This window comes from Xyrauchen texanus, chromosome 43, assembly GCF_025860055.1.
Source record: "Xyrauchen texanus isolate HMW12.3.18 chromosome 43, RBS_HiC_50CHRs, whole genome shotgun sequence".
NCBI lineage: Eukaryota > Metazoa > Chordata > Actinopteri > Cypriniformes > Catostomidae > Xyrauchen > Xyrauchen texanus.
Window position 1 is genome coordinate 33,454,454 of NC_068318.1, and position 18,383 is coordinate 33,472,836.

The following is an 18,383-nucleotide window of genomic DNA, read 5'->3' on the forward strand; positions in this document are numbered from 1 at the left end:
CTCCCCCAGTAACACCAGCATCTGATCTGTTCTCTCCCAGTAACACCAGCATCTGATCTGTTCTCCCCCAGTAACACCAGCATCTGATCTGATCTCCCCCAGTAACACGTGCATCTGCTATGATCTCCCCCAGTAACACCAGCATCTGATCTGATCTCCCCCAGTAACACGTGCATCTGCTATGATCTCCCCCAGTAACACCTGCATCTGATCTGATCTCCCCCAGTAACACCAGCATCTGATCTGATCTCCCCAGTAACACCTACTTCTGATCTCCCCAGTAACACCAGCATCCGAACTGTTCTCCCCAGTAACACCAGCATCTGATCTGATCTCCCCAGTAACACCTGCATCTGATCTGATCTCCCCAGTAACACCAGCATCTGATCTGTTCTCCCCAGTAACACCAGCATCTGATCTGTTCTCCCCAGTAACACCAGCCTCTGATCTGATCTCCCCAGTAACACGTGCATCTGATCTGATCTCCCCCAGTAGCACCAGCATCTGATCTGTTCTCCCCCATTAACACCAGCATCTGATCTGATCTCCCCCAGTAACACCAAATTGATCTCCCCCAGTAACACCAGAATCTGATCTGATCTCCCCCACTAACACCAGCATCTGATCGGTTCTCCCACAGTAACAGCAGCATCTGATCTGGTCTCCCCCAGTAACACCAGCATCTGATCTGTTCTCCCCCAGTAACACCAGCATCTGATCTGATCTCTCCCAGAAATACCTGCATCTGATCTGTTCTCCCCCAGTAACACCAGCATCTGATCTGTTCTCCTCCAGTAACACCAGCATCTGATCTGATCTCCCCCAGTAACACCAGCATCTGATCTGATCTCCCCCAGTAACACCTGTTCTCCCCCAGTAACACCAGAATCTGATCTCCCCCAGTAACCCCAGCATCTGATCTGATCTCCCCCAGTAACACGAAAATCTGATCTGATCCCCCAGTAACACCTGCATATGAGCTGATCTCCCCCAGTAACACCAGCAGCTGATCTGATCTCCCCAATAACACCAGCATCTGATCTCCCCAAGTAACACCAGCATCTGATCTGATCTCCCCCAGTAACACCAGCATCTGATCTGTTCTCCCCCAATAACACCAGCATCTGATCTGATCTCCCCCAGTAACACGTGCATCTGCTATGATATCCCCCAGTAACACCTGCATCTGATCTGATCTCCCCCAGTAACACCAGCATCTGATCTGATCTCCCCCAGTAACACCTACTTCTGATCTCCCCCAGTAACACCAGCATCCGATCTGTTCTCCCCCAGTAACACCAGCATCTGATCTGATCTCCCCCAGTAACACCTGCATCTGATTTGATCTCCCCCAGTAACACCAGCATCTGATCTGTTTTCCCCCAGTAACACCAGCATCTGATCTGTTCTCCCCCAGTAACACCAGCATCTGATCTGATCTCCCCCAGTAACACGTGCATCTGATCTGATCTCCCCCAGTAGCACCAGCATCTGATCTGTTCTCCCCCATTAACACCAGCATCTGATCTGATCTCCCCCAGTAACACCAAATTGATCTCCCCCAGTAACACCAGAATCTGATCGGTTCTCCCCCATTAACACCTGAATCTGATCGGTTCTCCGCCAGTAACACCCGCATCTGATCTGTTCTCCCCCAGTATCACCAGCATCTGATTTGTTCTCCCCCAGTAATACCTGCATCTGATCTGTTCTCCCCCAGTAACACCAGCATCTGATCTGATCTCCCCCACTAACACCAGCATCTGATCTGTTCTCCCCCAGTAACACCAGCATCTGATCTGTTCTCCCCCAGTAATACCTGCATCTGATCTGTTCTCCCCCAGTAATACCTGCATCTGATCTGTTCTCCCCCAGTAACAGCAGCATCTGATCTGGTCTCCCCCAGTAACACCAGCATCTGATCTGTTCTCCCCCAGTAACACAAGCATCTGATCTGATCTCTCCCAGTAATACCTGCATCTGATCTGTTCTCCCCCAGTAACACCAGAATCTGATCGGTTCTCCCCCATTAACACCTGCATCTGATCTGTTCTCCCCCAGTAACACCAGCATCTGATCTGATCTCCCCCACTAACACCAGCATCTGATCTGTTCTCCCCCAGTAACACCAGCATCTGATCTGTTCTCCCCCAGTAACACCAGCATCTGATCTGTTCTCCCCCAGTAACACCAGCATCTGATATGATCTCCCCAGTAACATGTGCATCTGATCTGATCTCCCCCAGTAGCACCAGCAACTGATCTGTTCTCCCCCATTAACAACAGCATCTGATCTGATCTCCCCCAGTAACACCAGCATTTGATCTCCCCCAGTAACAAAAGAATCTGATCGGTTCTCCCCCATTAACACCAGCATCTGATCTGTTCTCCCCTAGTAACACCAGCATCTGATCTGATCTCCCCCAGTAACACCAGCATCTGATCTGATCTCCCCCATTAACACCTGAATCTGATCGGTTCTCCGCCAGTAACACCCGCATCTGATCTGTTCTCCCCCAGTATCACCAGCATCTGATCTGTTCTCCCCCAGTAATACCTGCATCTGATCTGTTCTCCCCCAGTAATACCTGCATCTGATCTGTTCTCCCCCAGTAACAGCAGCATCTGATCTGGTCTCCCCCAGTAACACCAGCATCTGATCTGTTCTCCCCCAGTATCACCAGCATCTGATTTGTTCTCCCCCAGTAATACCTGCATCTGATCTGTTCTCCCCCAGTAACACCAGCATCTGATCTGATCTCCCCCACTAACACCAGCATCTGATCTGTTCTCCCCCAGTAACACCAGCATCTGATCTGTTCTCCCCCAGTAACACCAGCATCTGATCTGTTCTCCTCCAGTAACACCAGCATCTGATCTGATCTCCCCCAGTAACACCAGCATCTGATCTGATCTCCCCAGTAACACCTGTTCTCCCCAGTAACACCAGCATCTGATCTCCCCAGTAACCCCAGCATCTGATCTGATCTCCCCAGTAACACCAAAATCTGATCTGATCCCCCAGTAACACCTGCATCTGATCTGATCTCCCCCAGTAACACCGGCATCTGATCTGTTCTCCCCCAGTAACACCAGCATCTGATCTGTTCTCCCCCAGTAACACCAGCATCTGATCTGACCTCCCCCAGTAACACGTGCATCTGCTATGATCTCCCCCAGTAACACCTGCATCTGATCTGATCTCCCCCAGTAACACCAGCATCTGATCTGATCTCCCCCAGTAACACCTACTTCTGATCTCCCCCAGTAACACCAGCATCCGATCTGTTCTCCCCCAGTAACACCAGCATCTGATCTGATCTCCCCCAGTAACACCTGCATCTGATCTGATCTCCCCCAGTAACACCAGCATCTGATCTGTTCTCCCCCAGTAACACCAGCATCTGATCTGTTCTCCCCCAGTAACACCAGCATCTGATCTGATCTCCCCCAGTAACACCAGCATCTGATCTGTTCTCCCCCAGTAACACCAGCATATGATCTGATCTCTCCCAGTAATACCTGCATCTGATCTGTTCTCCCCCAGTAACACCAGCATCTGATCTGATCTCCCCCACTAACACCAGCATCTGATCTGTTCTCCCCCAGTAACACCAGCATCTGATCTGATCTCCCCCAGTAGCACCAGCATCTGATCTGTTCTCCCCCATTAACACCAGCATCTGATCTGATCTCCCCCAGTAACACCAAATTGATCTCCCCCAGTAACACCAGAATCTGATCGGTTCTCCCCCATTAACACCTGAATCTGATCGGTTCTCCGCCAGTAACAGCCGCATCTGATCTGTTCTCCCCCAGTATCACCAGCATCAGATTTGTTCTCCCCCAGTAATACCTGCATCTGATCTGTTCTCCCCCAGTAACAGCAGCATCTGATCTGATCTCCCCCAGTAACACCAGCATCTGATCTGTTGTCCACCAGTAATACCAGCATCTGATCTGATCTCTCCCAGTAATACCTGCATCTGATCTGTTCTCCCCCAGTAACACCAGCATCTGATCTGATCTCCCCCACTAACACCAGCATCTGATCTGTTCTCCCCCAGTAACACCAGCATCTGATCTGTTCTCCCCCAGTAACACCAGCATCTGATCTGTTCTCCCCCAGTAACACCAGCATCTGATCTGATCTCCCCAGTAACACGTGCATCTGATCTGATCTCCCCCAGTAGCACCAGCATCTGATCTGTTCTCCCCCATTAACACCAGCATCTGATCTGATCTCCCCCAGTAACACCAGCATTTGATCTCCCCCAGTAACACCAGAATCTGATCGGTTCTCCCCCATTAACACCAGCATCTGATCTGTTCTCCCCTAGTAACACCAGCATCTGATCTGATCTCCCCCAGTAACACCAGCATCTGATCTGATCTCCCCCAGTAACACCAGCATTTGATCTCCCCCAGTAACACCAGAATCTGATATGTTCTGCCCCAGTATCAACAGCATCTGATCTGATCTCCCCCAGTAATACCAGCATCTGATCTGTTCTCCCCCAGTAACACCAGCATCTGATATGATCTCCCCCAGTAACACCAGCATTTGATGTCCCCCAGTAACACCAGAATCTGATCTGTTCTCCCCCAGTAACAACAGCATCTGATCTGATCTCCCCCAGTAACACCAGCATCTGATCTGATATCCCCCATTAACACCAGAATCTGATCGGTTCTCCCCCATTAACACCTGAACCTGATCGGTTCTCCCCCAGTAAGACCAGCATCTGATCAGTTTTCCCCCAGTATCACCAGCATCTGATCTGTTCTCCCCCAGTAATACCTGCATCTGATCTGTTCTCCCCCAGTAATACCTGCATCTGACCTGTTCTCCCCCAGTAACACAGCATCTGATCTAATCTCCCCCAGTAACACCAGCATCTGATCTGTTCTCCCCCAGTAACACCAGCATATGATCTGATCTCTCCCAGTAATACCTGCATCTGATCTGTTCTCCCCCAGTAACACCAGCATCTGATCTGATCTCCCCCACTAACACCAGCATCTGATCTGTTCTCCCCCAGTAACACCAGCATCTGATCTGATCTCCCCCAGTAACACCAGCATCTGATCTGATCTCCCCCAGTAACACCTGTTCTCCCCCAGTAACACCAGCATCTGATCTCCCCCAGTAACCCCAGCATCTGATCTGATCTCCCCCAGTAACACCAGCATCTGATCTGATCTGCCCCAGTAACACCTGCATCTGATCTGATCTCCCCCAGCAGCACCAGCATCTGATCTGTTCACCCCCAGTAACACCAGCATCTGATCTGATCTCCCCCAGTAACACCTCCTTCTGATCTCCCCCAGTAACACCAGCATCCGATCTGTTCTCCCCCAGTAACACGTGCATCTGATCTGATCTCCCCCAGTAGCACCAGCATCTGATCTGTTCTCCCCCATTAACACCAGCATCTGATCTGATCTCCCCCAGTAACACCAGCATTTGATCTCCCCCAGTAACACCAGAATCTGATCGGTTCTCCCCCATTAACACCTGCATCTGATCTGTTCTCCCCTAGTAACACCAGCATCTGATCTGATCTCCCCCAGTAACACCAGCATCTGATCTGATCTCCCCCAGTAACACCAGCATTTGATATCCCCCAGTAACACCAGATTCTGATCTGTTCTCCCCCAGTATCAACAGCATCTGATCTGATCTCCCCCAGTAACACCAGCATCTGATCTGTTCTCCACCAGTAACACCAGCATCTGATATGATCTCCCCCAGTAACACCTGCATTTGATGTCCCCCAGTAACACCAGAATCTGATCTGTTCTCCCCCAGTAACAACAGCATCTGATCTGATCTCCCCCAGTAACACCAGCATCTGATCTGATCTCCCCCATTAACAACAGAATCTGATCGGTTCTCACCCATTAACACCTGAATCTGATCGGTTCTCCGCCAGTAACACCAGCATCTGATCTGATCTCCCCCAGTAACACCAGCATCTGATCTGTTCTCCCCCAGTAACACCAGCATCTGATCTGTTCTCCCCCAGTAACACCAGCATCTGATCTGATCTCCCCCAGTAACACGTGCATCTGATCTGATCTCCCCCAGTAGCACCAGCATCTGATTTGTTCTCCCCCATTAACACCAGCATCTGATCTGATCTCCCCCAGTAACACCAAATTGATCTCCCCCAGTAACACCAGAATCTGATCGGTTCTCCCCCAATAACACCTGAATCTGATCGGTTCTCCGCCAGTAACACCCGCATCTGATCTGTTCTCCCCCAGTATCACCAGCATCTGATCTGTTCTCCCCCAGTAATACCTGCATCTGATATTTTCTCCCCCAGTAATACCTGCATCTGATCTGTTCTCCCCAGTAACAGCAGCATCTGATCTGTTCTCCCCAGTAACACCAGCATCTGATCTGATCTCCCCAGTAACACGTGCATCTGATCTGATCTCCCCAGTAGCACCAGCATCTGATCTGTTCTCCCCATTAACACCAGCATCTGATCTGATCTCCCCAGTAACACCAAATTGATCTCCCCCAGTAACACCAGAATCTGATCGGTTCTCCCCCATTAACACCTGAATCTGATCGGTTCTCCGCCAGTAACAGCCGCATCTGATCTGTTCTCCCCCAGTATCACCAGCATCAGATTTGTTCTCCCCCAGTAATACCTGCATCTGATCTGTTCTCCCCCAGTAACAGCAGCATCTGATCTGATCTCCCCCAGTAACACCAGCATCTGATCTGTTGTCCACCAGTAATACCAGCATCTGATCTGATCTCTCCTAGTAATACCTGCATCTGATCTGTTCTCCCCCACTAACACCAGCATCTGATCTGATCTCCCCAGTAACACGTGCATCTGATCTGATCTCCCCCAGTAGCACCAGCATCTGATCTGTTCTCCCCCATTAACACCAGCATCTGATCTGATCTCCCCCAGTAACACCAGCATTTGATCTCCCCCAGTAACACCAGAATCTGATCGGTTCTCCCCCATTAACACCAGCATCTGATCTGTTCTCCCCTAGTAACACCAGCATCTGATCTGATCTCCCCCAGTAACACCAGCATCTGATCTGATCTCCCCCAGTAACACCAGCATTTGATCTCCCCCAGTAACACCAGAATCTGATATGTTCTGCCCCAGTATCAACAGCATCTGATCTGATCTCCCCAGTAATACCAGCATCTGATCTGTTCTCCCCAGTAACACCAGCATCTGATATGATCTCCCCAGTAACACCAGCATTTGATGTCCCCAGTAACACCAGAATCTGATCTGTTCTCCCCAGTAACAACAGCATCTGATCTGATCTCCCCCAGTAACACCAGCATCTGATCTGATCTCCCCCATTAACACCAGAATCTGATCGGTTCTCCCCCATTAACACCTGAATCTGATCGGTTCTCCCCCAGTAACACCAGCATCTGATCAGTTTTCCCCCAGTATCACCAGCATCTGATCTGTTCTCCCCCAGTAATACCTGCATCTGATCTGTTCTCCCCCAGTAATACCTGCATCTGACCTGTTCTCCCCCAGTAACACAGCATCTGATCTAATCTCCCCCAGTAACACCAGCATCTGATCTGTTCTCCCCCAGTAACACCAGCATATGATCTGATCTCTCCCAGTAATACCTGCATCTGATCTGTTCTCCCCCAGTAACACCAGCATCTGATCTGATCTCCCCACTAACACCAGCATCTGATCTGTTCTCCCCAGTAACACCAGCATCTGATCTGATCTCCCCAGTAACACCAGCATCTGATCTGATCTCCCCAGTAACACCTGTTCTCCCCAGTATCACCAGCATCTGATCTGTTCTCCCCAGTAATACCTGCATCTGATATTTTCTCCCCAGTAATACCTGCTTCTGATCTGTTCTCCCCAGTAACAGCAGCATCTGATCTGTTCTCCCCAGTAACACCAGCATCTGATCTGATCTCCCCAGTAACACGTGCATCTGATCTGATCTCCCCAGTAGCACCAGCATCTGATCTGTTCTCCCCATTAACACCAGCATCTGATCTGATCTCCCCAGTAACACCAAATTGATCTCCCCAGTAACACCAGAATCTGATCGGTTCTCCCCATTAACACCTGAATCTGATCGGTTCTCCGCCAGTAACAGCCGCATCTGATCTGTTCTCCCCAGTATCACCAGCATCAGATTTGTTCTCCCCAGTAATACCTGCATCTGATCTGTTCTCCCCAGTAACAGCAGCATCTGATCTGATCTCCCCAGTAACACCAGCATCTGATCTGTTGTCCACCAGTAATACCAGCATCTGATCTGATCTCTCCTAGTAATACCTGCATCTGATCTGTTCTCCCCCACTAACACCAGCATCTGATCTGATCTCCCCAGTAACACGTGCATCTGATCTGATCTCCCCCAGTAGCACCAGCATCTGATCTGTTCTCCCCCATTAACACCAGCTTCTGATCTGATCTCCCCCAGTAACACCAGCATTTGATCTCCCCCAGTAACACCATAATCTGATCGGTTCTCCCCCATTAACACCAGTATCTGATCTGTTCTCCCCTAGTAACACCAGCATCTGATCTGATCTCCCCCAGTAACACCAGCATCTGATCTGATCTCCCCCAGTAACACCAGCATTTGATCTCCCCAGTAACACCAGAATCTGATCTGTTCTGCCCCAGTATCAACAGCATCTGATCTGATCTCCCCCAGTAATACCAGCATCTGATCTGTTCTCCCCAGTAACACCAGCATCTGATATGATCTCCCCAGTAACACCAGCATTTGATGTCCCCAGTAACACCAGAATCTGATCTGTTCTCCCCAGTAACAACAGCATCTGATCTGATCTCCCCAGTAACACCAGCATCTGATCTGATCTCCCCATTAACACCAGAATCTGATCGGTTCTCCCCCATTAACACCTGAATCTGATCGGTTCTCCCCCAGTAACACCAGCATCTGATCAGTTTTCCCCCAGTATCACCAGCATCTGATCTGTTCTCCCCCAGTAATACCTGCATCTGATCTGTTCTCCCCAGTAATACCTGCATCTGACCTGTTCTCCCCAGTAACACAGCATCTGATCTAATCTCCCCAGTAACACCAGCATCTGATCTGTTCTCCCCCAGTAACACCAGCATATGATCTGATCTCTCCCAGTAATACCTGCATCTGATCTGTTCTCCCCCAGTAACACCAGCATCTGATCTGATCTCCCCCACTAACACCAGCATCTGATCTGTTCTCCCCAGTAACACCAGCATCTGATCTGATCTCCCCAGTAACACCAGCATCTGATCTGATCTCCCCAGTAACACCTGTTCTCCCCAGTAACACCAGCATCTGATCTCCCCAGTAACCCCAGCATCTGATCTTATCTCCCCAGTAACACCAGCATCTGATCTGATCTGCCCCAGTAACACCTGCATCTGATCTGATCTCCCCCAGCAGCACCAGCATCTGATCTGTTCACCCCCAGTAACACCAGCATCTGATCTGATCTCCCCCAGTAACACCTCCTTCTGATCTCCCCCAGTAACACCAGCATCCGATCTGTTCTCCCCCAGTAACACGTGCATCTGATCTGATCTCCCCCAGTAACACCAGCATCTGATCTGTTCTCCCCCAGTAACACCAGCATCTGATCTGATCTCCCCCAGTAGCACCAGCATCTGATCTGATCTCCCCCATTAACACCTGAATCTGATCGGTTCTCTGCCAGTAACACCCGCATCTGATCTGTTCTCCCCCAGTATCACCAGCATCTGATCTGTTCTCCCCCAGTAACACCAGCATCTGATCTGTTCTCCCCCAGTAACACCAGCATCTGATCTGATCTCCCCCAGTAGCACCAGCATCTGATCTGTTCTCCCCCAGTAACACCAGCATCTGATCTGATCTCCCCCAGTAGCACCAGCATCTGATCTGATCTCCCCCATTAACACCTGAATCTGATCGGTTCTCTGCCAGTAACACCCGCATCTGATCTGTTCTCCCCCAGTATCACCAGCATCTGATCTGTTCTCCCCCAGTAATACCTGCATCTGATCTGTTCTCCCCCAGTAATACCTGCTTCTGATCTGTTCTCCCCCAGTAACAGCAGCATCTGATCTGGTCTCCCCAGTAACACCAGCATCTGATCTGTTCTCCCCCAGTAACACCAGCATCTGATCTGATCTCTCCCAGTAATACCTGCATCTGATCTGTTCTCCCCCAGTAACACCAGCATCTGATCTGATCTCCCCCAGTAACACTAGCATCTGATCTGTTCTCCCCCAGTAACACCAGCATCTAATCTGATCTCCCCAGTAACACCAGCATCTGATCTGTTCTCCTCCAGTAACACCAGCATCTGATCTGATCTCCCCAGTAACACCAGCATCTGATCCCCCCAGTAACACCTGCATCTGAGCTGATCTCCCCCAGTAAGACCAGCAGCTGATCTGATCTCCCCCAATAACACCAGCATCTGATCTCCCCAGTAACACCAGCATCTGATCTGATCTCCCCAGTAACACCAGCATCTGATCTGATCTCCCCAGTAACACCAGCATCTGATCTGTTCTCTCCCAGTAACACCAGCATCTGATCTGTTCTCCCCAGTAACACCAGCATCTGATCTGATCTCCCCCAGTAACACGTGCATCTGCTATGATCTCCCCCAGTAACACCAGCATCTGATCTGATCTCCCCCAGTAACACGTGCATCTGCTATGATCTCCCCCAGTAACACCTGCATCTGATCTGATCTCCCCCAGTAACACCAGCATCTGATCTGATCTCCCCCAGTAACACCTACTTCTGATCTCCCCCAGTAACACCAGCATCCGAACTGTTCTCCCCCAGTAACACCAGCATCTGATCTGATCTCCCCCAGTAACACCTGCATCTGATCTGATCTCCCCCAGTAACACCAGCATCTGATCTGTTCTCCCCCAGTAACACCAGCATCTGATCTGTTCTCCCCCAGTAACACCAGCCTCTGATCTGATCTCCCCCAGTAACACGTGCATCTGATCTGATCTCCCCCAGTAGCACCAGCATCTGATCTGTTCTCCCCCATTAACACCAGCATCTGATCTGATCTCCCCCAGTAACACCAAATTGATCTCCCCCAGTAACACCAGAATCTGATCTGATCTCCCCCACTAACACCAGCATCTGATCGGTTCTCCCACAGTAACAGCAGCATCTGATCTGGTCTCCCCCAGTAACACCAGCATCTGATCTGTTCTCCCCCAGTAACACCAGCATCTGATCTGATCTCTCCCAGAAATACCTGCATCTGATCTGTTCTCCCCCAGTAACACCAGCATCTGATCTGATCTCCCCCAGTAACACTAGCATCTGATCTGTTCTCCCCCAGTAACACCAGCATCTGATCTGTTCTCCTCCAGTAACACCAGCATCTGATCTGATCTCCCCAGTAACACCAGCATCTGATCTGATCTCCCCAGTAACACCTGTTCTCCCCAGTAACACCAGAATCTGATCTCCCCAGTAACCCCAGCATCTGATCTGATCTCCCCAGTAACACGTAAAATCTGATCTGATCCCCCAGTAACACCTGCATATGAGCTGATCTCCCCAGTAACACCAGCAGCTGATCTGATCTCCCCAATAACACCAGCATCTGATCTCCCCAAGTAACACCAGCATCTGATCTGATCTCCCCAGTAACACCAGCATCTGATCTGTTCTCCCCAATAACACCAGCATCTGATCTGATCTCCCCAGTAACACGTGCATCTGCTATGATATCCCCAGTAACACCTGCATCTGATCTGATCTCCCCAGTAACACCAGCATCTGATCTGATCTCCCCAGTAACACCTACTTCTGATCTCCCCAGTAACACCAGCATCCGATCTGTTCTCCCCAGTAACACCAGCATCTGATCTGATCTCCCCAGTAACACCTGCATCTGATTTGATCTCCCCAGTAACACCAGCATCTGATCTGTTCTCCCCAGTAACACCAGCATCTGATCTGTTCTCCCCAGTAACACCAGCATCTGATCTGATCTCCCCAGTAACACGTGCATCTGATCTGATCTCCCCAGTAGCACCAGCATCTGATCTGTTCTCCCCATTAACACCAGCATCTGATCTGATCTCCCCAGTAACACCAAATTGATCTCCCCAGTAACACCAGAATCTGATCGGTTCTCCCCATTAACACCTGAATCTGATCGGTTCTCCGCCAGTAACACCAGCATCTGATCTGTTCTCCCCAGTATCACCAGCATCTGATTTGTTCTCCCCAGTAATACCTGCATCTGATCTGTTCTCCCCAGTAACACCAGCATCTGATCTGATCTCCCCACTAACACCAGCATCTGATCTGTTCTCCCCAGTAACACCAGCATCTGATCTGTTCTCCCCCAGTAATACCTGCATCTGATCTGTTCTCCCCCAGTAATACCTGCATCTGATCTGTTCTCCCCCAGTAACAGCAGCATCTGATCTGGTCTCCCCCAGTAACACCAGCATCTGATCTGTTCTCCCCCAGTAACACAAGCATCTGATCTGATCTCTCCCAGTAATACCTGCATCTGATCTGTTCTCCCCCAGTAACACCAGAATCTGATCGGTTCTCCCCCATTAACACCTGCATCTGATCTGTTCTCCCCCAGTAACACCAGCATCTGATCTGATCTCCCCCACTAACACCAGCATCTGATCTGTTCTCCCCCAGTAACACCAGCATCTGATCTGTTCTCCCCCAGTAACACCAGCATCTGATCTGTTCTCCCCCAGTAACACCAGCATCTGATATGATCTCCCCAGTAACATGTGCATCTGATCTGATCTCCCCCAGTAGCACCAGCAACTGATCTGTTCTCCCCCATTAACAACAGCATCTGATCTGATCTCCCCCAGTAACACCAGCATTTGATCTCCCCAGTAACAAAAGAATCTGATCGGTTCTCCCCATTAACACCAGCATCTGATCTGTTCTCCCTAGTAACACCAGCATCTGATCTGATCTCCCCAGTAACACCAGCATCTGATCTGATCTCCCCATTAACACCTGAATCTGATCGGTTCTCCGCCAGTAACACCGCATCTGATCTGTTCTCCCCAGTATCACCAGCATCTGATCTGTTCTCCCCAGTAATACCTGCATCTGATCTGTTCTCCCCAGTAATACCTGCATCTGATCTGTTCTCCCCAGTAACAGCAGCATCTGATCTGGTCTCCCCAGTAACACCAGCATCTGATCTGTTCTCCCCAGTATCACCAGCATCTGATTTGTTCTCCCCAGTAATACCTGCATCTGATCTGTTCTCCCCAGTAACACCAGCATCTGATCTGATCTCCCCACTAACACCAGCATCTGATCTGTTCTCCCCAGTAACACCAGCATCTGATCTGTTCTCCCCCAGTAACACCAGCATCTGATCTGTTCTCCTCCAGTAACACCAGCATCTGATCTGATCTCCCCCAGTAACACCAGCATCTGATCTGATCTCCCCCAGTAACACCTGTTCTCCCCCAGTAACACCAGCATCTGATCTCCCCCAGTAACCCCAGCATCTGATCTGATCTCCCCCAGTAACACCAAAATCTGATCTGATCCCCCCAGTAACACCTGCATCTGATCTGATCTCCCCCAGTAACACCGGCATCTGATCTGTTCTCCCCCAGTAACACCAGCATCTGATCTGTTCTCCCCCAGTAACACCAGCATCTGATCTGACCTCCCCCAGTAACACGTGCATCTGCTATGATCTCCCCCAGTAACACCTGCATCTGATCTGATCTCCCCCAGTAACACCAGCATCTGATCTGATCTCCCCCAGTAACACCTACTTCTGATCTCCCCCAGTAACACCAGCATCCGATCTGTTCTCCCCAGTAACACCAGCATCTGATCTGATCTCCCCAGTAACACCTGCATCTGATCTGATCTCCCCAGTAACACCAGCATCTGATCTGTTCTCCCCAGTAACACCAGCATCTGATCTGTTCTCCCCAGTAACACCAGCATCTGATCTGATCTCCCCCAGTAACACCAGCATCTGATCTGTTCTCCCCAGTAACACCAGCATATGATCTGATCTCTCCCAGTAATACCTGCATCTGATCTGTTCTCCCCAGTAACACCAGCATCTGATCTGATCTCCCCACTAACACCAGCATCTGATCTGTTCTCCCCAGTAACACCAGCATCTGATCTGATCTCCCCAGTAGCACCAGCATCTGATCTGTTCTCCCCATTAACACCAGCATCTGATCTGATCTCCCCAGTAACACCAAATTGATCTCCCCAGTAACACCAGAATCTGATCGGTTCTCCCCATTAACACCTGAATCTGATCGGTTCTCCGCCAGTAACAGCCGCATCTGATCTGTTCTCCCCAGTATCACCAGCATCAGATTTGTTCTCCCCAGTAATACCTGCATCTGATCTGTTCTCCCCAGTAACAGCAGCATCTGATCTGATCTCCCCAGTAACACCAGCATCTGATCTGTTGTCCACCAGTAATACCAGCATCTGATCTGATCTCTCCCAGTAATACCTGCATCTGATCTGTTCTCCCCAGTAACACCAGCATCTGATCTGATCTCCCCACTAACACCAGCATCTGATCTGTTCTCCCCAGTAACACCAGCATCTGATCTGTTCTCCCCAGTAACACCAGCATCTGATCTGTTCTCCCCAGTAACACCAGCATCTGATCTGATCTCCCCAGTAACACGTGCATCTGATCTGATCTCCCCAGTAGCACCAGCATCTGATCTGTTCTCCCCATTAACACCAGCATCTGATCTGATCTCCCCAGTAACACCAGCATTTGATCTCCCCCAGTAACACCAGAATCTGATCGGTTCTCCCCATTAACACCAGCATCTGATCTGTTCTCCCCTAGTAACACCAGCATCTGATCTGATCTCCCCAGTAACACCAGCATCTGATCTGATCTCCCCAGTAACACCAGCATTTGATCTCCCCAGTAACACCAGAATCTGATATGTTCTGCCCCAGTATCAACAGCATCTGATCTGATCTCCCCAGTAATACCAGCATCTGATCTGTTCTCCCCAGTAACACCAGCATCTGATATGATCTCCCCAGTAACACCAGCATTTGATGTCCCCAGTAACACCAGAATCTGATCTGTTCTCCCCAGTAACAACAGCATCTGATCTGATCTCCCCAGTAACACCAGCATCTGATCTGATATCCCCATTAACACCAGAATCTGATCGGTTCTCCCCATTAACACCTGAACCTGATCGGTTCTCCCCAGTAACACCAGCATCTGATCAGTTTTCCCCAGTATCACCAGCATCTGATCTGTTCTCCCCAGTAATACCTGCATCTGATCTGTTCTCCCCAGTAATACCTGCATCTGACCTGTTCTCCCCAGTAACACAGCATCTGATCTAATCTCCCCAGTAACACCAGCATCTGATCTGTTCTCCCCAGTAACACCAGCATATGATCTGATCTCTCCCAGTAATACCTGCATCTGATCTGTTCTCCCCAGTAACACCAGCATCTGATCTGATCTCCCCACTAACACCAGCATCTGATCTGTTCTCCCCAGTAACACCAGCATCTGATCTGATCTCCCCAGTAACACCAGCATCTGATCTGATCTCCCCAGTAACACCTGTTCTCCCCAGTAACACCAGCATCTGATCTCCCCAGTAACCCCAGCATCTGATCTGATCTCCCCAGTAACACCAGCATCTGATCTGATCTGCCCCAGTAACACCTGCATCTGATCTGATCTCCCCCAGCAGCACCAGCATCTGATCTGTTCACCCCCAGTAACACCAGCATCTGATCTGATCTCCCCAGTAACACCTCCTTCTGATCTCCCCAGTAACACCAGCATCCGATCTGTTCTCCCCCAGTAACACGTGCATCTGATCTGATCTCCCCAGTAGCACCAGCATCTGATCTGTTCTCCCCATTAACACCAGCATCTGATCTGATCTCCCCAGTAACACCAGCATTTGATCTCCCCAGTAACACCAGAATCTGATCGGTTCTCCCCATTAACACCTGCATCTGATCTGTTCTCCCCTAGTAACACCAGCATCTGATCTGATCTCCCCAGTAACACCAGCATCTGATCTGATCTCCCCAGTAACACCAGCATTTGATATCCCCAGTAACACCAGATTCTGATCTGTTCTCCCCAGTATCAACAGCATCTGATCTGATCTCCCCAGTAACACCAGCATCTGATCTGTTCTCCACCAGTAACACCAGCATCTGATATGATCTCCCCAGTAACACCTGCATTTGATGTCCCCAGTAACACCAGAATCTGATCTGTTCTCCCCAGTAACAACAGCATCTGATCTGATCTCCCCAGTAACACCAGCATCTGATCTGATCTCCCCATTAACAACAGAATCTGATCGGTTCTCACCCATTAACACCTGAATCTGATCGGTTCTCCGCCAGTAACACCAGCATCTGATCTGATCTCCCCAGTAACACCAGCATCTGATCTGTTCTCCCCAGTAACACCAGCATCTGATCTGTTCTCCCCAGTAACACCAGCATCTGATCTGATCTCCCCAGTAACACGTGCATCTGATCTGATCTCCCCAGTAGCACCAGCATCTGATCTGTTCTCCCCATTAACACCAGCATCTGATCTGATCTCCCCAGTAACACCAAATTGATCTCCCCAGTAACACCAGAATCTGATCGGTTCTCCCCAATAACACCTGAATCTGATCGGTTCTCCGCCAGTAACACCCAGCATCTGATCTGTTCTCCCCAGTATCACCAGCATCTGATCTGTTCTCCCCAGTAATACCTGCATCTGATATTTTCTCCCCAGTAATACCTGCATCTGATCTGTTCTCCCCAGTAACAGCAGCATCTGATCTGTTCTCCCCAGTAACACCAGCATCTGATCTGATCTCCCCAGTAACACGTGCATCTGATCTGATCTCCCCAGTAGCACCAGCATCTGATCTGTTCTCCCCATTAACACCAGCATCTGATCTGATCTCCCCAGTAACACCAAATTGATCTCCCCAGTAACACCAGAATCTGATCGGTTCTCCCCATTAACACCTGAATCTGATCGGTTCTCCGCCAGTAACAGCCGCATCTGATCTGTTCTCCCCAGTATCACCAGCATCAGATTTGTTCTCCCCAGTAATACCTGCATCTGATCTGTTCTCCCCAGTAACAGCAGCATCTGATCTGATCTCCCCAGTAACACCAGCATCTGATCTGTTGTCCACCAGTAATACCAGCATCTGATCTGATCTCTCCTAGTAATACCTGCATCTGATCTGTTCTCCCCACTAACACCAGCATCTGATCTGATCTCCCCAGTAACACGTGCATCTGATCTGATCTCCCCAGTAGCACCAGCATCTGATCTGTTCTCCCCATTAACACCAGCATCTGATCTGATCTCCCCAGTAACACCAGCATTTGATCTCCCCAGTAACACCAGAATCTGATCGGTTCTCCCCATTAACACCAGCATCTGATCTGTTCTCCCTAGTAACACCAGCATCTGATCTGATCTCCCCAGTAACACCAGCATCTGATCTGATCTCCCCAGTAACACCAGCATTTGATCTCCCCAGTAACACCAGAATCTGATATGTTCTGCCCCAGTATCAACAGCATCTGATCTGATCTCCCCAGTAATACCAGCATCTGATCTGTTCTCCCCAGTAACACCAGCATCTGATATGATCTCCCCAGTAACACCAGCATTTGATGTCCCCAGTAACACCAGAATCTGATCTGTTCTCCCCAGTAACAACAGCATCTGATCTGATCTCCCCAGTAACACCAGCATCTGATCTGATCTCCCCATTAACACCAGAATCTGATCGGTTCTCCCCATTAACACCTGAATCTGATCGGTTCTCCCCAGTAACACCAGCATCTGATCAGTTTTCCCCAGTATCACCAGCATCTGATCTGTTCTCCCCAGTAATACCTGCATCTGATCTGTTCTCCCCAGTAATACCTGCATCTGACCTGTTCTCCCCAGTAACACAGCATCTGATCTAATCTCCCCCAGTAACACCAGCATCTGATCTGTTCTCCCCCAGTAACACCAGCATATGATCTGATCTCTCCCAGTAATACCTGCATCTGATCTGTTCTCCCCCAGTAACACCAGCATCTGATCTGATCTCCCCCACTAACACCAGCATCTGATCTGTTCTCCCCCAGTAACACCAGCATCTGATCTGATCTCCCCCAGTAACACCAGCATCTGATCTGATCTCCCCCAGTAACACCTGTTCTCCCCCAGTATCACCAGCATCTGATCTGTTCTCCCCCAGTAATACCTGCATCTGATATTTTCTCCCCCAGTAATACCTGCTTCTGATCTGTTCTCCCCCAGTAACAGCAGCATCTGATCTGTTCTCCCCCAGTAACACCAG

General features: G+C 49.8%; 2 protein-coding genes across 8 annotated transcripts in view; one reads left to right on the forward strand and one right to left on the reverse strand.

Annotated features, from left to right (window-relative positions):
- LOC127635475 (beta/gamma crystallin domain-containing protein 1-like) overlaps positions 1 to 18,383 on the forward strand; it is a 59,585-nt gene that overhangs the window by 33,765 nt on the left and 7,437 nt on the right. For 2 of the 7 annotated variants that reach the window (XM_052115562.1, XM_052115569.1), the window contains one exon: positions 3,424 to 3,492. The exons of 2 other annotated variants lie outside the window; for them this stretch is intronic. In XM_052115562.1, the coding sequence (XP_051971522.1) occupies positions 3,424 to 3,426 (3 nt within the window). In that variant the 3' untranslated portion in view covers positions 3,427 to 3,492. Of the gene's footprint in view, positions 1 to 1,050; positions 1,109 to 3,423; positions 3,493 to 5,936; positions 6,021 to 13,968; positions 14,030 to 18,383 lie in introns of those variants that run through there. 3 more of the 7 variants (XM_052115567.1, XM_052115563.1, XM_052115566.1) reach the window with 3 other exon arrangements.
- LOC127635477 (uncharacterized) overlaps positions 478 to 18,383 on the reverse strand; it is a 32,718-nt gene continuing 14,812 nt past the window's right edge. Inside the window, exons 6-11 of the mRNA XM_052115571.1 lie at positions 13,691 to 13,798; positions 5,974 to 6,051; positions 4,956 to 5,110; positions 3,063 to 3,336; positions 1,181 to 1,330; positions 478 to 863 (exon numbers count right to left, since the gene is read on the reverse strand). Coding sequence (XP_051971531.1) covers positions 523 to 863; positions 1,181 to 1,330; positions 3,063 to 3,336; positions 4,956 to 5,110; positions 5,974 to 6,051; positions 13,691 to 13,798 — 1,106 coding nt within the window. The 3' untranslated portion in view covers positions 478 to 522. The remainder of the gene's footprint in view (positions 864 to 1,180; positions 1,331 to 3,062; positions 3,337 to 4,955; positions 5,111 to 5,973; positions 6,052 to 13,690; positions 13,799 to 18,383) is intronic.